This window comes from Eulemur rufifrons, chromosome 29, assembly GCF_041146395.1.
Source record: "Eulemur rufifrons isolate Redbay chromosome 29, OSU_ERuf_1, whole genome shotgun sequence".
Lineage (NCBI taxonomy): Eukaryota > Metazoa > Chordata > Mammalia > Primates > Lemuridae > Eulemur > Eulemur rufifrons.
In genome coordinates, this window is record NC_091011.1 from 96,366,934 (window position 1) to 96,391,974 (window position 25,041).

Here is a 25,041-nt window from a genome sequence, read left to right on the forward strand (position 1 = left end):
AATATTATTTTATATTATTAGAAAATAATATTCTGAAAAATACTGTTTACCTCTACTATTCCGGATAAATAAAAATGCAAATGACTTTTGCATTTTGATTTTATATCTACAATCTTGCTAAAATCCCACTAACTATTATAATTACCTGTAGATTCTTTTAGAACATTTTAGATATGGAACCATTAGAATTCATTAAATTCAAGCTAGTCATCCTATTTTAAGGTAACTGAGGTACAGAGAGAGAAAAATGAATAAATAAAGGTCAAAAAGTGGCAGTGCTAGACTAAAGTCAAGCCTGTATCTACGGCATGCTGGCTTTGTCGGAGGGCACATTCACTCTTTCCTGTCTAAGGAAAGATGACAGTGGTGGCAGTAGTATAGTCCAGAATAAATAAATAACAATGGCCTTGTTTATTAATCCAACACAAAGGTCTTTTTCTATATTGTGTATCAATCTAATTTTATTTTTTAAATGGACAGCCGATTAATGAGTGGCCTACTCTTTCCCACTATTTTGAAAGGCCGTGTTTATTATTATATATTATAAATTTTTATATGTTCATGAATAGCTTTTAACTTTCACTTTCTACAAGTATTTCACGAGGACCAATTAAGTGATAGTCACTGTGCTAGTCACAGGGGACACAAAGATAAATCAGTCGGGGCCGGGCACCGTGGCTCACGCTTATAATCCTAGCTCTCTGGGAGGCCGAGGCAGGAGGAGCACTCGAGGTCAGGAGTTCAAGACCAGCCTGAGCAAGAGTGAGACCCCGTCTCTACTAAAAATAGAAAGAAATTAGCTGGACAACTAAAAATATATAGAAAAAATTAGCCAGGCATAGTGGCACATGCCTGTAGTCCCAGCTACTTGGAAGGCTGAGGCAGAAGGATCGCTTGAGCCCAGGAGTTTGAGGTTGCTGTGAGCTAGGCTGATGCCACGGCACTCTAGCCCGGACAACAGAGCGAGACTCTGTCTCAAAAAACAAAAAAGATAAGTCAGTCAGACATAGCCCATCCTTAAGATCTGCAGAAGAACCAAGCAAGGAGGTCAAGAACTACAATAGGTTGCACAAACAGGTCTGCATACAGAGACACCAACACTCTCAGAAGGCTCTGAGATGCCTGCTATCAACTACCAAATATTCTAAATTCCACATATGCATTACCATTTCTAATTTGTTATGGATAAAACATTAAAATATGAAGAAAAGTCAAGTTTATGGTAGTATCAATAGAACTACACGCAGCATTTTCGAATTTTAAGTTAGAATTTAAGCAGAATTTTAAATTCTATTCAAACAGAATTTTAAATTAATTCTAATTCTGGATTCCTAACATGTCTAATTCCAGCTTATTTTGTATTTAAAAAGACAATTTTGAAGGACTCTTAAGAAAAATGTCAATTTTTTGTTATTTGAAATTGATGGCTTTGTTCATTATTCATTCAAGAATATTTATACAACACCTAATCTCTGTTGGGGACGATCAGGTGCAAGAGACAGAGCAATGTGCAAAGCCGACCACGGCCTGCCCTCACAGAGCTCACGTGGCAGAGTAAGGGAGATAAAATCTTCACATGAACTCTCAGGAAATAGTAAGAGTCACAAGGAAAAGTAAAGCAGGATTACTGCATAAAATACAGTGGGGAATGCTGTTTTATTCATTTGCCATCCTACTCTTTTATTTTGAAAATGTTTAAACCTCCAAAAAAATATTGGGGGAGGAAAGACTACAGTATAACAAACACTTGTATACCCTGTATCTAAATTCACACTTTGTGCTCTTTTCCTTGAGCTGACTGAAGCCAGGTTAGTCATGACACTTCCGAGGATAAGAAAATCAGCAGGTGATTAGGGAGGCCTCTCTGGGAGGTAAGCCATCTGACAGCAAAGCAAGCTGGAAGGCCCTCGGACAGAAACCTCATCAGTGTATGAGGACTGAGGTCAATGTGGTGAGAGCACTGTATGTGACAAATGACGTCAGAGAGGCAGCCAGGGCCAGATCACGCCTTGTAGACAGGGTAAGTACTTGAAATTATAAATATAATTTAAATATGATAGTCAATAAAGAGAATGTAGGGGGAGAACTGATTATCATTATCAGAATAATTTTTGCAGCTGTGCTATGAACAAATTAGACTGTGGAACAGTAAAGAGAAGAAACAAAGACTAGTTAAAAGGCTACTACAGCTTCCAAAGGGTAACAGTGACTTGAACCAAGATGAGAAGAAGTTCATCTTAAGAAGTTGAACTATTTGGGGGGCAAGGGCAATATACGTAACCTAAACTTTTGTACCACCACAATATGCTGAAATAATAAAAAATAAAATAAGAAAATAAATAAATAAAATTAAAAAAAAAAAAAAGAAGAAGAAGTTGGGCTATGAAGGAGGAGAAAAGATAGAAAATAAGGATTAACTCCAAAGCTTTTGGACTAAGCCATGGGGAAAATATTGGTATTATTTACTGAAATGGGAAGACTCTGCAGAGAAGCAGATTTGGGGCAGGATGGAGGCAGAATCCAGAGAGGGGCTGGACACGTTACAAGTGAGGTGTCTAAGGCACTTCCCAAAAGAAGATGTCAAGCAGACAGACAGACATAAAAGTCTTGAGTTCAGGTAAAGATGAGCACTGAGATTCCTAAGGACAGACACAGAGTTTACAGCTATCAGACTGAATGAGCTTTCTTTGCCAGGGAGTGAACAGAGACAAAAAGTAGACATGGTATCTGAAGACCCAACACTGTAAAGGTGGAGAATCTCCACAGCAGCCAGGGAAAGACAAAATGAAGGAGGACACATGCCACAAGCACAAGGAAAAAACACTTCAAGAAGATGCAAGTATTCAATAGATTGATAATTTCATAGTTTTATCCATATCTCTCAAATAAGGTCTAAAAACTCTAAGACTTCAAAAGCTTAATTATACACTGATGTAGGTTACAATGTCCTATATTTCTTTTTTTTTTTTTAAAGAATAGGGAGAGAATAAGGTATAAAAATACAAACTTAAGTTTACAGATAATATTATAAATTAATGCTCCTCCTAAATATTCATAGTTATTTCTTCTGCCAGGAATAACATACTGGTAATATTCTGTACTGGTCTAAAATGACTAGAGTAAAACCCTAGCGTACTGCCCTGCTCTGTAATAGCCTAAACCCACAGAGCTACTCACCGAACTACACACAGAGGTATCAGCCTTAAATTTAAAGGTACTAAATAGTAAGATTCCATCCAGATTTACATCCTAAATTTGTGTTCCCTGAATTTTCTCTATAGTCAATTCACTGCCTTTTTTCCAGTAACTAATATCCAATCCAGCTGCATTCTTTCTCTAACCTGATTTTGGCTTCTACACCAACAGAGACCAGGGAGTTTGCAGATTCCTCAGACACAGATCGCTGCAGAGCTGGGAGTGGCTGTTTGCTGTTATCCACTTCTGCTTCAGCATCCTCTTCTGCAGACTGTTCTTTGATTTCTGCTTAACAGTAAATAAGAGAATATAGAGAGTCATTTTGTATCTATACTCATCATTGGTGAATTCATCTATAAAGCACACATCATAATGGAAACAATCAAACAAATAATAGTTCACTAATACAAGAAATGTTTGTGTATATAATTGATGGTATTATTCATATTCATTCTCTACTGCAAAATGATAATCAAAACAACATGAAGCATGGTATATTTTTCCCTGTGCCCAAATTACAACAGGCTTGGAGAAGTTTCATCTAGTAATAACTATTAAGAATCTTACTTTCAGGATTATAGCAGTCAATCTATACAAGAAATGTCAAACACTGTATACATACTTTCCTCTGGAAGCAACCTAACTGCTGAGAGGATTTTCAAATGCCATCACCCTTAACATCATTTTTCTCTTTAAAAAAAAAAAAAATGGTATGTCCATTCTGTCTTCAACACTACAGTACTAAAATGAAGGGACATCAGCCCTCCACCAGTGTTCCTGATGCAATTCTATGCTCTTGGCTAGATTCCTTTCTAACTTGAAATTTATTTAGACCTTTCTGCCCTATCATCCCCAAACAAACAAAAAAATTTTAAGTCCTTCAAGCTCCTCTTCTCTCTGTGAAACTTCATGAAACGGCACTTCAGAGTGACAAAACTCCATTTACTTCCCCCTTAACTAACTCTTTTAATATGTATATGTCCTCCTATTATAGTAATTGTTCTCACCAACAACACAGATGGCAACACAACTAACAACCCAGGGGCCACTCAAAAGCCTTAAAATATTCTGAAAATTCATTTTACACTAGGACTAACTCCTCCTTAGTGAAATGCTCTTCCATCTTGTAAATGCAGGGAGATTTAATAGATGAATATAGGCTTTGGAGTAAATAAAGACCTGGTATCAAGCACCAGTTCTACCATCTACCAGCTTTCAATATTATGTCAAAGTCATCTGTTTTACTCACCTAGAAAATTTTTAGAAAACTACCGTATATCTCATGAGATTGCTAATATCATTCTCTTCGGTTGATTTCTTTTAGAACTCTAATATAGATACAACCTTCTGTGTCCTTTAATGCTCTTCTTTGAAGACCACATTTCAACAATCTCCTCTGGACTTAATGATTTTTAAGTCAACATCTCTAGCACTAACTCCTCTCCTGAGTTCCAGACCACATTTTTACTGCATTCTAGACATATCTAGCAGTTTGAACATTCAATTTCACACCAAACTAGCTATCTCTCAGATCAGCCCTTCCATCTGACTTCCCTATTTTTGTGACTATCTTCTAGACTCAAAATAAATTTTAGCAAAGTATTTTGAAATATGAACAATTTTGATAATTATTGTTTAGTTAGAAAAACTATAAATAATTGTAAATCCTATCAAATCATAAATTCAATGAGACATGGAACATCAAACAGATGGCTTTGGTTTTCATATTTAAAATAATGTTTCTTTTCCCTTTTTTAAAATTGAAATAGAAAAGCTGACCACGAATTAACTGTTTGTGAGGCCTATCAAAGCATCCTGTCTATCCTTAGAGACAAAAGTGATAGAGTACCTAGAATCAAATCTACAAATATATTTGTATCAATAAGGATCAAAAAATGAAATTTCAAATTTTTATATGACAAAAGACCACATGAGCAAAATGAAAATGCCACAGATTAGAGAAAATGCATATAATTTCCATCCCAAAAAAGGTATTCAAATCCAGAATATGTAACGAACTCCAAAGATGAACATGGTAAGATACATAAACCTGTAGAAAATAGATGAAGGACAAATTCCATACTCTCCTTCCTCTGTATTAGTTAGGTTTTAGTAGGCACGTAACTGCTCAGCTAGCGACTTTATTTCTCAACCTTTTTTTCAGCCCAAGCATGGCAAGTTTTCACCAATAGAATATGACCAGAAGTGACTTTATCTTCTCCATCACCTAAAAAGAAGTGATCTACTCTGAACTAAATTACAGTCCCCTTTCAGATAGACGGGAAAAGACATGACAGAAACCCATCTGCAATGATGACAATGAGGGCAACATTCTAGGGGATGTTCCCACAAGACAGAAGAAACCTGGGTCCATAAACAACCACATGGAGCAAAGATACTTCATCAGCCTGGACCTCTCCACTATCAAAACTATTACATGAAAGAAAGATTAATGTGCTTTATTTAAGCTACTGCTGTATTTGAGAGTCTATGTTATAGCAGTTTAAGTCATGCCCTATTTAATATAGAAACTGGTATTAAGAGTAGGAACTGCCATAACAAAAAATTAAAATAAGTGACTTGGCGATCAGGCCATGAGATACAACACTGGAGTTTGAAAATCAACCAACTCTTTTTATGCCGTATTAAAATATTTGATTTAACTGTGATCTGCTATAATTTGGAAAGCAGGCTGTGCCTAGAGCAGCTGAACCTCTGGGGAAAGCATCTGGAATGAGCCACAGGTTATTTCGTGTTGCCTGCTCTCTAGTGCTTTTTACAACCAATGATCGAAAGGGACAGAATTCTGCTAGAGACTCTCTCTGCCTATTATAGTCAAAGTACTATAAAATGACCATATATAAAAATAACTTCATGGAAGCATATCATTTCTATTCAGAGAGGCCCAGAACACATGTACCCTTTGTTGTACCATTCTTAATGTTAGGTATTAATGTTAGAAAGGGTTAAGAGAAAAAGAAATGAGCAATGTAAAGGAGAAATAAGAACAGTGCCTCAGAAGTTGACATACAATGAGCCAAATGGACTAGGGTCACGTGACATTACATTCCCCTGGGAACACTTTCCTTCCAAGAGCCAGCGCCATTTATCCCCCACTTCCAAACTTCCCTCCAATAGGTGTGGCCTGTCTGCTTCCATTAACTATGCTGCTCTCTACCACATGACCTCTAATCAAAACTTTTCTTCTCCTGGCAAAGTGTCCAACAGTCTCAGTTTTTCCCTTATTTTCTCCATAAAAGAAAATATGACACTTTTAACACTATTGACTGCCATGTAAGTTGTATTTAACTCATGCTAGTTTTGAGCCCAGGGCCTCGTGAAGCATATGTAACTCACACGTCAGAACTATCAGAATTGTCCCCACTATCTCCACTAGGACGGTGCTCCTCTGAATCATCACTAAATAGATCAACATCTTCATCATTCATGTCCAAAATTTCGTTCATCATTTCCTCCAACAATTCCTTATGCTCATTTTCTCTAGACATTTTCTCTTGAGAGTGAAAAACGCAAAATCAACTTATGAGATGATCACACCTCTGGTCACAGAAGCTATAATAAAGTAAAATTGGTGGCTAGGTGGGAAGGTCCACAGCTTGCCTGTGTGCTGTAAAACCTCTGCTCATTGTTTTCCCTGTCAATCAGCATGTCTCCCCAACCTCCTGTCCCCCAGCTCCAGCCCGCCCGCCACAGAACACAAAAAATAACAAATTTTTCATTAAATTAGAATGGATCGTTTTGTTTTTGAAGTTTTTATTCCATTTTCGTAATAAAACACCGTGGTTCCAAGGAAATAATTTTTTTTCCTAGTGTGGCAGTCAATGTGTTAATTTTTTTAGGGGAGTTTCATTGCTTACAACTAAAGGGAAACAAGTAGGACAGTGTCTGATGCTCTCTCTCTCAAATTAGAACCAGAAGGAGATAGCAAAATTAAACATAAATGTTAATGGTAAATTGGCAGGTTTCAGGTACACAACCCTTTGAAATCAGGTTTCCTGCATTTTAGAGGGGAGGAAAAACAGATTCAGACCATTGGGATTTTTTTTTTTTTTTTAATAGTATCAGTGCTCACTTCAGCAGAACCTATACTAAAAAACTGCACCGGCACAGTGAAGATTAGCATGGCCCCTGTGCAAGGATGACATGCAAACCAATAAAGTATTCCATTAAAAAAGTAAATTAAAAAAAAGAAAGAACGTTAAGAAACGGTATCAGGACCAGGCCTGATCCACAAAAAGGATAATAGTACGGCAGGCTCTGAGAGTCCATCCTGTTTCTCTTTCTTCTCTATTATTAATATTAGCTCTGCCTATGATCCTAACCTGGATTTGCTAAAGAAACAGTAGAGACTGATGAGTTTTGGTTTTATTTTTGGTTAGAATTTATTGGTCTTTTATACTTTAATGAAAAAGGAAGAATCTTATTGACTGCTTCCTAGGAAGCAGCAGTTCCAGCCACAAAACAGAAACAAAAAAGATATCCCTAAATAAGCAAAACTATAGGTAATGATAGAACCTGTCATTAACTGCCACTCTTCATTTGGTAGAATAAGTCAGGTCTTAGTATCTGTCAAAATCAAGGCAGGAAAATTAAACTAGTGTTGTGTTTGTCTTCTCCTAGTCCCAGTATTCAAAAGATTGTTAGAGTTTGGCAGCAGAATGTGAAACAGACTGCTCTGACTGAAAATGATGTCAACCAGGGATCCCACCAGGTAAGCCATCCAGTGACGCCAGTGACGCCAGTGACGGTGAACCCAGCGACATCTGAGGGAATACTCCTGATGCTAATATTTGGTTATCTCTAGTTTATTACTAAAAATGCACTCTTTAATATTATCCTATGCTTTGCACAAAAGCAGCAGCTAGCCATTCAACCAAGAAAACAGTCCAGGATTGGTTACTCAGCCACTTTGCAGAGTTTTTACCTTTCATGAGGCAAAAATTAGTTCAAACTGCCTGCAGTCCAAAACTGTGGAAATTGGAATACTTTTCACATTTAAAAAATTTCAATGAGATACTATTCTTCGATGCAAATTCCTCTGTGTATCTTTCCCTTACTTTGAACCTGACCTAAAATACAGGCAATGCTCTAAAACCAAAAAGGTGGAGAACACTAAGGACAGACATGGCAATTTTATCTATAGCCACTACTTGTGGTTAATCTCTAACCGCTAGGTGGCACATGTGCAGTGGCAATTAACTAAACCCAATCACATGTAAGGAGGTTCCTAAGAGAAGAGATTGTGAGCTTCATTAAACAGCATTACCTATGTGCTAGACACATCTTTGGGGACATAAAGCTAAATTAGATCTGACCCTTGCCCTTACGTAATTCCATTACATATCTTCTTTTAAGCCTTTACTTTTCCACCTACAATGACGTTTACTTAACCCTAAATACTTGGTTCTGTGACAAGAAAAAGGTTAATAGCAAAAGCTGTTTGCTGTGTTAGCTAAAATCAAAGGCTTGGTATCTAATGGTCCAGAATTTGCATTCTAGCTTAGCCATTTGCTAGCGATATCACCTTGGCAAGTTACTTAACCTCATCTCAATTTCAGTTTACTCATCATTTAAAAGATAGATAACACAACCTAGTATAAAACTGTCTTTAGGGGGCCAGGCACTGTGGCTCACGGCTGTAATCCTTGCACTTCTGGAAGCCAAGGTGGGAGGACTGCTTGAGGCCAGGAGTTTGAGACCAGCCTGAGCAATACCAACACCCCTGTCTCTACAAAAAAAAAAAAAAAAAAGAAAAGTCAGCCAGGTGTGGTGGCACGTGGCTGTAGTCCCAGCCACTCAGGAGGCTGAGGCAGGAGGATCGCTTGAGCCCAGGAGTATAAGGCTGCAGTGAGTTACGATGACACCACTGTACTCTTGTCCTAGCAACAGAGTGAGAGACCCTGTCTCGAGGGGGGGAAAAAAAAAGAAAACCTGAATGGGCCTGTATCTACTAAACAAGTTGAATAGATAATTAATAACCTTCCAAAATAGAACAGACCAAGCACAGTTAGGTCCATTGGTGAATTCTACTGAACATTTAAGGAAGAAATTATACCAATTCACTACAATCACTTTCAGAAGGTAGAAGCATAAGGAATATAACCCTCACCAATGAAGATTTGCAGATGGAAGATAAGCATATGAAAAGATGCTCCACATTATATATCATCAGGGAAATGCAAATTAAAACAATGAGATATCACTACACACCTATTAGAAAGGCCAAAATCTAGAACACTGACACTATCAAATGCTAGCAAATACGTAGAGTGACAGGAACTCCCACTCACCGCTAGTGAGAATGCAAAATGGTACAGCCACTTTGGCAGTTAATTTTGGTGGTTCCTTACAAAACTAAACATACTCTTACCATATAATCCAGCAATCATGTTGGTTGGTATTTGCCCAAATGGGCTGAAATTTTATGTCCACACACAAATCTGCACACAAATGGTTTTTTTCTTTTTTAAATTTTCCTTTTTATAAGGGTAAGCATACAGATGTTTGTAGCAGCTTTATTCATAATTGCCAAAACTTGGAAGCAATCAAGATGTCCTTCCAGTAGGTGAATGGATACATACAATTGTGGTACATCCAGGCCATGGAATATTATTCATCACTAAAAAGAAATGAGCTATCGAGACATAAAAAGACATGGAGGAAATATAAATGTATATTATTAAGTGAAAGAAGCCAATCTGAAAAGGCTATACTGTATGATCCCAACTATCTGACATTCTGGGAAAGGCAAAACTATGGCAACAGTAGAAAGAATGATGGTGTCAGGGGTTGGGGGGAGGGAGGGATGAATAGGTGGAGCATAGAGAATTTTTAGGGCAGGGAAACTACTCTATGTGATGCTTTAACAGTAGATATATGTCATTGTATTTGTCCAAACACACAGAATGTACAACACCAAGAGTGAATTCTTACATAAACTATGAATTTTGGATGATAATGATATATTCATGTAGGTTCAACAATTTTAACAAACGTACCACTCTGGTACAGGATGTTGATAATGAAGGTTATGCACGTACGGGGACAGGGGATATATGGGAAATTTCTATACTTTCCCTGCAATTTTGGTGTGAACCTGAAAGTGCTCTAAAATTACAATAAAACAATAGTAAATACATAAACCAATAATACAGTCATTTATCACGATCAAGTATTAGCTACTGTACATAATTATATGTGCTATGCTTTTAAACGACTTGCAGTGCCTTAGGTTTGTTCACACTAGCATCACCACGAACTCCTGAGTAATACACTGTGCTGCATCATGCTAGGAAGCCACGACAGCTACAGTGCCACTAGGCAATAGGAACTTTTCAGCTCCATTATCATCTTACGAGACCACCATCACATATGCAGTCCGCTGTTGACGGAAACATCATTATGACTGAACTAGTACATGACTAAAGTGGACTAGCATAACCAGTTCTCAACAGAAACAGCATGATATGCATCCCTAGAGCCTAGATTTTTGTTTCCAATACTATTCTCCATGAAAAAAAACTAAAAGCCCTTAGAGAATAGCTGTTTTCATATCTTGGGTCAGGGAGTACTAAAGATGAACCTGAAAAATACTGCCAAAGAGCAATGCAATGAGTTCCGAAAAGTTTTCAGATGATACTAAAAAGAACTCAGAAGCCAGCTGACAAGGTGCTCCCATGAGCCAAACTATGACAACTTTTAATTATAACTGAATTATAATTAATTAATTATAATTAATTAAAACCCATTTGCAAAGCCCTGATTAGATGATTCTCAAGAAAATGGAATTTCTCTTCTCTTCAAGTAACTAGCACTTCATTCAAGTTGATTTTATTCATGTTAAAAAAATGCACAGAGACTTGGTAAAAGAGAAGGACAGGATTTTCTTACCATAAAATATTAACAAACTGGTCCAGGAAACTTCTTACTACTTTCTCAATGGCTACTTCCAGATTATTCATTCCCACCCTCCCATCACAGATTACTCATTTTAATTAATGCTCTTACATTACTAAAAATCACTAAATAAGTGTATCAACAGACAAGATTTACAAGAATAAGACAACCTTCCAATAAACTCTAGGGTTTTGAGACATACCCTTGCAGTGAATTCAAGTTTGCTTTTAAATTGACTAGAAATTTATGGAACTGTCTTTGCTTGGGTTTATTTACAGGTTGGTGGTTTTAACAGTTGTTCTTTATCCTTTCGTTCACGTTCTCCTTGCCCTGTGTTCACTGTGCTCACTGAAAGAACTAGACAGTGGCCCTGCCAAAGGCAAAGACAGAGCAAAGACTAACACACTTGGCTTTATTTAACTTTATAAAAAGCCTGGGTAAAAAAATGCTCTTTCTGCTCTTCTCTAAACTTATTTGCCTTGACCCCTCATAGGAGAGAGCATAAGAAGACAGTCCATTTGTAGGGCTTACTACTCCTCAAGTAAGAAAAAATTAAACACCAGAAACTTAGTTTTGTGGTTGTGTTCCGAGAACAGTAGCTTAGAAAACACAAAAAGGAAAATATAAGAATGTAATACTGCTTCACTTAGGGAAATGAATGCCTCCTATGTGCCTAGAAATATTTTAGGCACTGGGGATATAAAAGAGTGAACAGACAAATCCCCTGACTTCATGACCCTTACATTCTAGTGTGGAAGACACACAATAATAATAAATGACACAGGAAAGCAAGGAAAACTACAGGCCCAAAGTCCACACTAGGTGAAAGGGACAGAATCTAGGACACAAGCAGAGGAGTTGGCCTTAAAGAGCCACAGGGACTCTTCAACCCATTTTACCAGCTAGGAAGATAGAATACATGAGTAGAGATGCAAGCCGGAAAGTAGATTCAACAATGGTGGGGGACTACGGAACCACTTTTCTATTTGCAATCAAGACCTGCTTGAGATTAGAGGCCACGAATTTAAAATGAAACCGGTCAGCAAGATTATGTTTTTCTCTAGCCATGTTCAGGTGCAAGAATGAAAAATTTGGGCTATGTCATGAGAGCAATACAGTGGTGGAAGGCAAAGGAGCTGAGGGTATGTGAGAGAATCACTACAAGGATGGATCATAGATCTGAGCTAGAAAAGGTGACAAACCCCACTGGTTAAGGTCACTGAACTGGAGGTCTCAATATGGGTGGAAAATTATTGTGCTGCGGATATTAGGAGAAAGTGAGCTGGAAAAAGAGTAAGTAAGTGGTAGTCAGAGCACAGGATAATTGAAATTGAGATTCTAGAAATGAAACAACTGTCCTGATGACTGACACAGTGACAAAGGCTAACATATGACTGTAAGAATAAGAGGCTGACGTAGGATTCTGGAGGAAATCAAGAGCCAAGAGGAGGCCGGGCGTGGTGGCTCACGCCTGTAATCCTAGCACTCTGGGAGGCCGAGGCAGGTGGATCGCTCGAGGTCAGGAGTTCGAGACCAGCCTGAGCAAGAGCGAGACCCTGTCTCTACTAAAAATAGAAAGAAATGATCTGGCCAACTAAAATATATATAAAAAAACTTAGCCGGGCATGGTGGCACATACCTGTAGTCCCAGCTACTCGGGAGACTGAGGCAGTAGGCCCCCTTAAGCCCAGGAGTTTGAGGTTGCTGTGAGCTAGGCTGCCGCCATGGCACTCACTCTAGCCAGGGCAACAAAGAGACACTCTGTTTCAAAAAAAAAAAAGGAGCCAAGAGGAGAGGGTCTTGAATAGATTATATCTAAAATAACAGTGGCAGAAACAGTGGAGAGTAAAATAGAAAGGTAGGGTCTAAATCTTTAATAAATGAAAGACAATACCCAGGAAGAATGCTGACACGTGCAACAAAAAGGAATATGTGGTATAGTCTGATAGTATTATTCTAAAGTAACTTATGAGGAAACATTATGTTAAAAAATTAAAGCTTCAAAAAGACTTTACACTGGTAAGTAACAGTACACAGTTCAGGAAAAAAGTCATAAGAAAAAGAATTAATCTTCTGAAGTGATGGTCTTTGCTCGCAAAAAAAAAAAATAATCCTAGTACTCTGGGAGACCAAGGAGGGAGGACCGTTTGAGGTCAGGAGTTCAGGACCAGCCTGAGCAAGAGCAAAACCCTCCACCTCCACCTCCTCCCTCCCCACTAAAAATTGAAAAATTAGCCGGGCACTGTGCCTGTTAGTCCCAGCTACTCGGGAGGCTGAGGGATTGTTTGAGCCCAGGAATTTGAGGTTGCAGTGAGCTATGATGATGCCACTGCACTCCAGCCTGTGTGACACAGCAAGACTCGGTCTTAAAAAAAAAAAAAAAACTAATAGAACTTATATAAATTCAAGTTTAAAGTAATGTGGTAATGAACGTGTAGAAAAGGATGAAATTTAGAATTCTGAACTTCCAAGCTTCATTTTGTCACTTTAACTAATTAGACCTTACTGGAAAGAAAGATAGCAACTGCAGAATATGTCAAGGCTTTCTAAGAATCATAGCTACACAATAACAATACATTTGACAATCATAAACATTTTTTTGAAAATTATACTTTAAAAGATGTAACAATTTTTAACTTTTCTTTACAAACCATGTGATATTCTGTAAGCATCAAGATGATGTTCAACTTCAGAGAGAAAGCCTATCACTATGAACTCTATCGAACAACTGTTGAAAACACTGCTGAGAGACTATCTCCTGCATATATCCTCTAAATACAACATGAAACCTATCCCTTTGAAAACTTATTGTATCACTGAACTTCTATAAATTTTGAGAACTACTTTGGGTAACCTACTGTAGCTACCTTTTGCCAATGCACAATACATATTAGCTTATTTAAGGTACTGAAAGTTAAGCAGACCAGAAACTATTTGTTCTAGTTTAACCCAGCATTTCAGAATATTATTCACTAATGGAACATAGCTTTTCCTCAACACACATATTAACAAAATAAGCTTTAAACAAACAGTACATGGCTCACAGGCCAGAAATACACCATAAGCTATTAAACTAATGGCCTAGAATTACTGTTTCTCTCAGTTCTAATTTTGCTTTGATAAAAAAATGTATCCACCTATACAAAACAATTCCTACTAAATCAGAGCTCAAGGAAAAAAAGATGGAGAACTCAGTTTTTTCACGTTGTCATTAGTTATCAAACTTCTTAAGCAGATGGAAATTTCAGAATTCGTTATGAAGACAGATGCAAAATAGTTATACAAATGCTAAGTACACTATATAGACAAGTACAAAGTATTATGCACATTTTTTTTTCTTAGTAAGTTTTGATACCTGTTTCCACAATATTTTCTGTTTCTGTTGTCTCCAGCCCATCCATGCTGTCCTCATCTTCCACTGCCGTTTTTCCTCTACTTCGAGGCCTACAAAGAAATAAATACATATACTTGAATGTTAAATTTTAAGACTTAGATTTATACTCAACATAAAGCATAATTTGAACGTACACAAAATAAAATACTTTAGGAATTTTTTCAGCATTTTACCATACCAAATAGTATCAGGCTTTACAGTCATTTTCTCCCCTAAATCCAGCCCTTCCTTATGTACTAGATGTGAGGACAAAATCAGATTATTATATTTGTGTTCTTATACCTCACTTCTTTAAGTCATTCTAGGCTTTGTCCCTCTTTTAACTGACTTTCTGATGACTGCCTCTGTCTAGAGTAGTGGCTTTTAAGCAGCTAATAGGTTCTTTTCAAAGTTCACACACCACATTTTACCTCTACATTTAATGAAGTTGATGAGTGATCAGACATGTATTTTTTTAAAGGCTCACACAAGTGACTGTGATTCATATGACTCAAAAAAAAAAAAAAGAATCCTAAAAATGAAGTGTGATTTAATCATGTTCACCTCACAGGTGTGAATTTAATTTATAAACACTTCAGAAAATTAAAATAAAGAGTCACAGTAAAGTGAGATTCTTTGACCCAAACTAACACCTTTAAATTTTTTTGAAGTATCCTAAATATGAGATAGAAATGAGTAAAAAGAAAAAAAAAAAAAAAGTAAGATATTACATGTAAATTAAAAACTTACAAACTATCATTAGAAATTGTTATTAAAAGTTAAATGATCAAAGTCTAAGTGGTTTATCTATTAAGTGAATTATTGCAAGCTGTCAAAAAGTCATCCACAACCAAAAGAAAAAAAAATTAAAGAAACTGAATCAAAATCCTAACAAATATTGTCAAAAACTATGAATGAGGCCTGGGGCAGTGGCTCACGCCTGTAATCCTAACACTCTGGGAGGCCAAGGTGGGAGGACTGCTTGATGTCAGGAATTCCAGACCGGCCTGAGCAAGATCGAGACCCCACCTCTACTAAAAATAGAAAAAATTAGCCAGGAAACCAAAAATAGAAGCAAAAAATTAGCTGGGTGTGGTGGCAAAAGAGTGCCTGTAGTCCCAGCTACTCGGGAGGCTGAGGCAGGAGGATCGCTTGAGCCCAGGAGTTTGAGGTTGCTGTGAGCTAGGCTAACGCCATGGCACTCACTCTAGCCTGGGCAACAGAGTGAGACTCTGTCTCAAAAAAAAAAAAAGACTCTGTCTCAAAAAAAAAAAAAAACAAAAAAACAAAAAACAAAACCATGAATGGAAAAAAGAAAAAAAACTAAGTAAAATACTAGTAAATATAATCAGAATACAAAGATGACTCAGTATCAGTATCACAAATCTGTTGATATAACAAAACAAATCAAACAGCAAAACTAGTATCAATTCAAAATTCGTATGGGGAGGAGACAGAACTAAATCCAGAGATTACAAAACTTGAAAGATGGAAAAGAATGACTAGGACTAAAGCATCCTAAGGTTTATGGAAAAAAGGAGAGAATATCTTTAGAATTTATTAAAGTTATGTTTAAATTTAAAAAGAAAACTTTAAAATAATCAAAGGGAAAAGAAGGGATGAAGAAAACTTGATCAATCCAATAGCAGGCAGAAAAGGAGAGAAAATGTAAGGTAAACACAAAATAACATAAAAAGATGAAATATAAACACGAATTTTCATAGTAAATATAAATAGCTTAAACTCTGCTGTCATTATTTAATGATAGAAAGATTAATTTACCCAGATAACGTAACTCAATAGAACTTCACATTATGTAAAGCAAACATTTACAGAACAACAAAGAGAAACTGATAACTGATCATTATGGGAGATTTTAACATCCTGTGCTTGGAAACTGATAGATGAAACATTATAGTTCAAAGCATTTTAAACAAGTATTTGGACAACACATTTAACAAGCATCACTAGATTACTCTACCAACCCTCCCGGTGTCTGACTCTGTTCAAACACAGGGCATAAATAAAGAAGTAAATAAAATTCCTGCCTTTACAGGACTACATTCTAATGAGAAAAAACAGACAGTGATAAACAAGTGTAATACACATAACATCAAGAAAATAAAGCAAAGAATAAGGGACTAACTACCATTTTAAATAAAAGATCTGTAAAAGAACTTTTTAAAATAAATATTATACGTAAGGAGCCACTCACACCCACATCAGCAGAGATCTGAAACAGAAGAGGAAGCAAAGCATGCAGTGTCTGGGAGGAGAGCAATGCGGCAGAAGGAACAGCAAATACAAAATTCTCAAGATGAGAGAGTAAGTGAAGGGGGATGGATACACAGCAAGGAAGCATAGTGTCTGGAGCTGGGTGGGGGCATGGCGGTGTCTAAGGAAAAAAAAATGTTACAGCATCACTTCTTTTAGAAACCTTAGACCAATATAAGAACTAGGGACATAGAGGCTGAGACTTCTGAAATAATCCCAACATGACTGCTACAATGAGGAGACAAAACAAGATATTAATCCAAGAGATATTACAGAGTTAGAATTAACTTCTAATCTTTCCTTCATGACTCTTCATTATTACTGTCCATTTTTAAAGAAACTGAAAAATGTCGTTCAGTTAGCTTTTTCACTTAATCTTCCAGACCAATGTCCTGCTCTATGTTGAGACTCTCTCCAGTATTCTAACCATCACTGTCTACATTACTACTTTTGGCCCAACTGGCTTTGTTTCAAACTTGTTTTATCTAGTCTATAATTTCTATCAACATATCAGTTGTTTGCATTGTCCTACTTACTCCTCAAAAAGAATTTCTATTTTAATGTACGCTTTGTTTTTTTCTTCTTCTGATTTGTCCTATTCTTGGTTTTGCACCAGTAAGACGTGTTTTTACATTCATCAACCCATCAGAAGTCTTCTCCTTCTGGCCAATGGACCAACTTATCAACATCATGTCATTTTCAAACTTTACATATTTCATTCACATCTTTCTTATTGCTACTCATTTGCTTCTGGCATGTGAATGTTCTGAGGAATCAAACCCTAATTTTTGCATGCAAAAGTTAATAGTCATACTTGTCAAAACCATATCAGTTGCCAATTTCCATATTTAAATACCAAAATCAATACATATATTTTACACTTCTACATTAATTCAGATGTTTCCAGTTTCCATTTTATTTTATTTTATTTTATTTTTTGAGACAGAGTCTCACTCTGTTGCCCAGGCTAGAGTGAGTGCCATGGCGTCAGCCTAGCTCACAGCAACCTCAAACTCCTGGGCTCAAGCGATCCTCCTGTCTCAGCCTCCCGAGTAGCTGGGACTACAGGCATGCACCACCATGCCCGGCTAATTTTTTCTGTATATATTTTTAGCTGTCCATATAATTTCTTTCTATTTTTAGTAGAGATGGGGTCTCGCTCTTGCTCAGGCTGGTCTCGAACTCCTGAGCTCAAACGATCCGCCCACTTCGGCCTCCCAGAGAGCTAGGATTACAGGCGTGAGCCACTGCGCCCGGCCTCAGTTTCCATTTTAAATGAAAGTTTAAAGTCTATTACAAATGACAACATAAGGATCATTTTAATCCTTCTTTGGTTTTTTCCCTATCCCTCTTTTTTCTTTCCATCTCTTAACCCCTTCATTGCAGTTTTCACTGCTTCCCTTTATTACAAAGAAATTTGAAGTAAAATAATACCACTAACTTTATTTGAGAAAATTTTCTACCAAAATTAACATTCCATATTAACCTTAGAAATCGAAACTAACTTGAGCCTTTAAAATAACATAGGGGTCGTCTTCTACTTAAAGCACATGGAGTAAAAGGATTCAAAATTATCCTCCAGCCGCAAAGAACTAGAACCAGACAAAATATAAGAAACAACCATTATTAGACATTGACAACAAGAAGGGCAAGACTATAATCCTTGAAACAAACAGAAACAAAGAGGATGAGCCCTACTACTGCACAGGCTTTCTACATGGAGTTAATTTACAAACTACAGCACAGAGAGGAGAACCCAGAGACTAGCAACGCTACTGAAATAATAGTAAGACAGAAATCATGAGTTCAGGAAGCTCAAGTAGGCTAGAATTTGTGGGACAGAGTACCTAAGAGTAGAGAGGTTATTCAGAGAATGAGTTCCAGAAATCTGCATAGGGGTAATACAATCTGCATATGTGTGGGGTGAAATTCCAAAGACTGAGAAACAACTTCCAGGGAAAGAACAATTATAGAAGAGCTGTAATATGAACAAATCCCAGAGTTCACAGAAAGCCAAGAATCAATCGCATCCTCCCTAGCCAGAGTGGCAAGACCCCATTGACTATGTAATACATTCAGCAGAAACCAACTGCAACACACCTTTAGCAGTAGAGCTAAATGAGTCCTAGAACAAATGCTATTCTAGGCCATCCCTAAAAGAGCTGACAAGTCACAATGATTCACAACTGCTGGACAGGAAAATGTTCAACACTCATTAAAAAATTACAACACTTCATGACCAGCCTGGGCAACACAGTGAGACACTGTCTCTACAAAAGATTACACTACACTCAAAAATGTATAGCTTTTGAGCCAAGTGAATATAAAATAAAATTCTAAGAAATATTCCATTAGTACCCAAGAAAAGACAGAAAAACAAAAACAATGGGACAAATGGAACAAATACAAAACAAAGAGCTAAAAGATAGATTCAAACCCACCTTTATCTATAATTACATTAAGTGTAAGTGGTCTAAACACTACATAAAAATGCAGGGATTATCAGATTAAATTTTAAAAAGCAAGACCCAACTATATGCAGTCTATAATATGTACACTTTAAGGTAAAAACACAAATAGGCAAAAGAACAAGGAGGAAAAAAGATCTAACAAGACAACACTAATCAAAAGAAACCTAGCTGGACACAGTGGCTCATGCCTGTAATCCCAGCACTTCGGGAGGCCAAGGGAGGAAGATCGGTTGAGCCCAGGAGCTCAAGGCCAGCCTGGGTAACATAGCAAGACCCTCCTCTGCTCCCTTACAAAACATAATAAAAAAATAAAAAATAAAAATTTGCTGGACATGGTGGCCACACCTGTAGCTACCTGGGAGGCTGAGGCAGGAGGACTGTTTGAGCCCAGGTGTTTTCTGTTGTCTATATGACTGAGTCACTGTACTCCAGCCTGGGCAACAGAGCCACACTCTGTCTCTATAAAGCAAAGAACGAAAAAAAAAGAAAGAAAGAAAAAGAAAAAGAAAGCAAGCAAGCAAGCAAAAGTGACTATATTATTAAACAAACTAGACTTCAGAACAAGGAATATATAATGACTACAAATGTAAATTTCATAATGATAAAAGCATCACTTCATGAAGTAGGTAATAATCCTAAATCTGTATTCATCTAATAGCAAGGCTTCAAAGTGCATGGTAATTGAAAGGAGAAATTTAAAAATCCACTTGTAGACTTGTACTTGTAGACTACAACACTCTGTCCAATTGCTGTAAGTAGACATAAATCTCAATATAAGACACAGGAGACTTAGCAACATCACCATCAACCAACCAAGTGGACCTAACTGATTTACCCAACGACAACAAAATACACTCTTTTCAAGCAAGCAATCCCTAGAGTAAGCCATATTGTGGGCCTTAAAACAAAGCGTGACAAATTTAAAAGAACTAAAATCATACAGAGTATGTTCTATGCCACAATGGAATTAAATATTGGAAAAGAAAAAGATACATGCAACATAGCAACATACTCAAATATTTCATAAATAAACACAATTCTAAATAACCCACTAGTCAAGAAAGAAATCACAAGAAAATCAGAGAATGGCTTGAACTAAATGAAAATAAACACACGGTATTTCAAAATTTATGATATTTAGGTAAATAGAGGGAAATTTATACTTTTAAATAGTAATATGAGAGAAAACAAGAAAGATCAACTCAATGATTTAAGGCTTCACTTAAAAAAGTTTTAAGTGGGCAAATCAAAACCATAACAAATAAAGGAAAGAATACAGTTAAGGGCAGAAATCAGTGAGAAAAAAACACAACAGTAGGCCGGGGCCGGGCGCGGTGGCTCATGCCTGTAATCCTAGCACTCTGGGAGGCCTAGATGGGCGGATCGTTTGAGCTCAGGAGTTCGAGACCAGCCTGAGCAAGAGCGAGACCCCATCTCTACTAAAAATAGAAAGAAATTATATGGACGGCTAAAAATATATATAGAAAAAATTAGCCGGGCATGGTGGCACATGCCTGTAGTCCTAGCTACTCGGGAGGCTGAGACAGGAGGATCCCTTGAGCTCAGGAGTTTGAGGTTGCTGTGAGCTAGGCAGACGCCACGGCACTCACTCTAGCCTGGGCAACAAAGTGAGACTCTGTCTCAAAAAAAAAAAAAAACAAAAAACAAAAAACAAAAAAACAGTAGGCCGGGCATGGTGGCTCATGCCTGTAATTCTAGCACTCAGGGAGGCCGAGGCAGGCACATCCTTTGAGCTCAGGAGCTCGAGACCAGCCTGAGCAAGAGTGAGACCCTGCCGCTACTAAAAAATTAGAAAGAAATTAACTGGACAACTAAAAATATATACAGAAAAAATTAGCCGGGCATGGTGGCGCATGCCTGTAGTCCCAGCTACATGGGAGGCTGAGGCAGAAGTATCGCTTGAGCCCAGGAGTTTGAGGTTGCAGTGATCTAGGCTGATGCCATGGCACTCTAGCCCGAGCAACAGAGTGAGACTCTGTGTCAAAAAAAAAAAAAAAAGAAAAAAAAAAAACAAAAAAACCTTAAATAAACAAACACAATAGTAGCCCAAAAAAAAAAAATTTTTTTAAATCAATTAAACCAAGATGGTTCTTGGAAAAAATTAATATTGCTGGATCTCCAACTGAAATGATCAAAAGAGAGGAAAACACAAATTACGAACATAAAGAATGAAAGGTCATCACTAGAGAGGCTATACACATTAAAAGAACATAAAAATGCTATAAATAATTTTATGCCAATAAATCAACAATTTAGTTCCTTAGCACAAATTACAAAAACTGACTCAAAGACTAGAAATACAAAATTTGAATAACTCAATGTCTATTAGAAAAATTGAATTTTTAATTATAAACCTTCCCACACAGAAAATTCTAAGCCCAAAAGCTCTTACTGATAAATCTATCAAACTTAAAAGAAATGATATTAATAATATACTACTTTTCAGTAAAATAAAGGGGGAAGAACACTTCCCAACTCATTCAGCATTACACTGACAGGAAAATCAAACAAAGACACCGTGTAAGACCAATATCCATGATGAATATAGACCTGTTTCAAAGAATATAAAAGAGAAGAACACTCTGCCACCCGTTTTTTGCCGATATTATAATTCTCATTCCAGAACAAAACAAGGATAATTCAAGAAAATAAAATTACAGCCTCTTCCTTGCTTTAAAAATATGCATAAAAATCCCAAACAAAAGACTCTTAGGGGATCTAGTTCTACATAAGATGGAGGAACATATATATGCACCAAACTTACTTTCCCACAGAGTGCAACTATAAAACCTGGAAATAATGCAATGGATTTGAGTTTCCTGAAACATGTAACAGCCAGTTGATTAAGAATAGATACCCTAATTCAAAGTACCTCCTGAACTGAACACAGCCCAAAATCCAGGAGTGCGTGCTGTGATGCAAAGAGACTACCACTTGCCAATCCGTGAACCTCATCCTAATTAACATAAAAAAGACTTTGAGAACTGAGCTAATAGACCTCTGGCCAGGTCCCAGACCAACTGCTTGATACTACAAACACAGTACATATAGAAACATTATTGCGAAGGCTTTGAAAATTAAACAAACATGACCACAGCCCACAGATGGCTACTTGCGATTTGTAACCTGTACCCACCCAGACCAAGTGCCTGCTAAGTCAAAAGTATCAACATTCTCCATAAAATGTTTTTTAAACCCACACTTTTATAACATAATATTCAAAATGTCCAGGAAACAATACAAAATTATTTAGTACACACAAAAAAACATAAAAATATAAAATCACATTAAAAAATACAATCAACAAAGGCCACTAACAAAATGACACAAAGGCTAAAAATGTCTGACGAACACTTTAAAGAAGCTATTATAAAATATTCAAATGAGCAATTACAAACACGCTTAAAACTTAAAATAGAGCATAATAGCAAACAAATAAAAGATGTAAGGAAGAACAAGTAGAAATTTTGGAAATGAAAATTACAAAACAAATTAAAAGCTCACTGGAAATAAATACTAACTGGTAGACTTAGATGCAAACATATCAATAATTATATTAAAAATAACTGGTCTAACCACCCAATTCAAATAGTAATTATCAGAATCTATTTTTAAAAGACCCAATCATATACAGTTTACATGAAAATCAATTCACACATAATGATATATTTAAAGAACAAAACCATGCAAACACTAACCAAAATTAGGCTAGAGTGGCTATGTTAGGGTTAGGACTTCAAAACAAAACAAAATTCCCAGGGGTAAAGGCGGACATTTCATATTGATAAAAGGTCAACTCACCAACATCACATAATTCTGACTCTAAATGTGTATGCACCTAACAACTGAACTTCAAAATATATGAAGCAAAAAATCATAAAATAAAGAAATAGTTCCATAAATATACAGAGAAACTTCAATGCTCCTCTCTCAGTAACAAACAGAACTAGTAGAGAGAAATTTAGCAAGAATACAGAAGAACTGAACAGTATCATCAATCAACTGGATGTAATTAACATTTATAAACTCATTTATAACTCAAAAATAGAATACACATTCATGTCAAGGAAACATGGAACATAAACATGAACGGGCCATATCCTGAAACATTAACCCAATCTTTTTAAAAGCTGAAATCATAAAAAGTATGATCTCGGCCGGGCACGGTGGCTCACGCCTGTAATCCTAGCACTCTGGAAGGCCGAGGTGGGAGGATCCTTTGAGCTCAGGAGTTAGAGACCAGCCTGAGCAAGAACGAGACCCCCGTCTCTACTAAAAATAGAAAAAATTAGCCAGTCAACTAAAAATAGAAACAAAACATTAGCCAGCCAGGCATGGTGGTGCATGGCTGTAGTCCCAGCTACTCGGGAGGCTGAGGCAGGAGGATCACTTGAGCCCAGGAGTTTGAGGTTGCTGTGAGCTAGGCTGACGCCACGGCACTCTAGCCTCGGCAACAGAGTGAGACTCTGTCTCAAAAAAAAAAAAAAGAAAAGAAAAGAAAAGAAGAAAGGACTCAAATCAATGGTCTAAGTGTCTACCTTAGAAACTAGAAAAGAAAAAGCAAAATAAACCTATATCAAAGCAGAAGGAAGATGAGACCACCCATTCTGTACTTCCTAGCCTCCAGGGTTAAATAAATCTCTTTCCTTTATGAATTACCCAGTCTCAGATATTTTGTCATAGCAACAGAAAACAAACCAAGACAGAATGAAAGAGGGAGTTTCATTAAAGACCCAGAGACATTAAAATGACAATAAAGGAATATTATAAACAACACCACACATGTATGTTTGACATCTTCAGATGAAATGGACTAATTCATCAAAAATGACAAACTAACAAAACTCACCCAATATGAAATAGGTAACCTAAACAGCTCTTTAACTACTTAAGAAACTGAATTTATACTATAAAACCTTTCGTAATAGCAACCTCCAGGCCCAGATGCTTTCACTGGCTAATTCTACCCCAAATTTTAAAATGAGGTAACACCAATTCTACAGAAACTCTTCAAGAAAACAGAAGAGAGGCCGGGCGCGGTGGCTCACACCTGTAATCCCAGCACTCTGGGAGGCCGAGGTGGGCGTATCGTTTGAGCTCAGGAGTTCGAGACCAGCCTGAGCAAGAGCGAGACCCCAACTCTACTAAAAATAGAAAGAAATTATACGGACAGCTAAAAATATATATAGAAAAAATTAGCCGGGCATGGTGGTGCATGCCTGTAGTCCCAGCTATTCGGGAGGCTGAGACAGGAGGATCGCTTGAGCTCAGGAGTTTGAGGTTGCTGTGAGCTAGGCTGACGCCACGGCACTCACTCTAGCCTGGGCAACAGAGTGAGACTCTGTCTCAAAAAAAAAAAAAAAAAGAAAGAAAACAGAAGAGGGGGAAATACTTCTCCACTCATTTAATGAGGTCAACATTATCCTGCTACCAAAATCAGACAAAAACAGTACAAACAAAACTACAGACTAATATCCCAAGTCAACACAAAAAAACATCAAGAATATATGAGTAAATCACATTGAGAAACATAAAAAGAACAATAAACCTCAATGTGAGGTTTATCCCAGGAATGCAACACTTATTCAATATTAAAAAATCCAGCCTACATCACAGGTCAGCAAACTATGGCCCAGAGGCCAAATCCAGGCCTGTATCTGCTTTTGTTGTAATAATTCTGCTTTGTTCCAATAAAATTATTGTGTACTGGTGTGTATATATATACAAACATGTATACTTGTTTACATCTCGTCTGTATCTGCTTTTGTGCTACAACAGCAGACGTGAATG

General features: G+C 37.0%; 1 protein-coding gene and 1 non-coding gene across 3 annotated transcripts in view; one reads left to right on the forward strand and one right to left on the reverse strand.

The window, feature by feature from the left end:
- Window positions 1–25,041, reverse strand: part of KMT2C (lysine methyltransferase 2C) — a 252,141-nt gene that overhangs the window by 174,263 nt on the left and 52,837 nt on the right. For both annotated transcript variants that reach the window (XM_069462185.1, XM_069462184.1), the window contains exons 2-3: window positions 14,468–14,556; window positions 3,342–3,480 (exon numbers count right to left, since the gene is read on the reverse strand). In XM_069462185.1, the coding sequence (XP_069318286.1) occupies window positions 3,342–3,480; window positions 14,468–14,556 (228 nt within the window). The remainder of the gene's footprint in view (window positions 1–3,341; window positions 3,481–14,467; window positions 14,557–25,041) is intronic.
- Window positions 7,281–7,389, forward strand: LOC138377694 (U6 spliceosomal RNA). Its single transcript, XR_011231856.1, has one exon. It is a non-coding gene; the product is annotated as a U6 spliceosomal RNA (small nuclear RNA).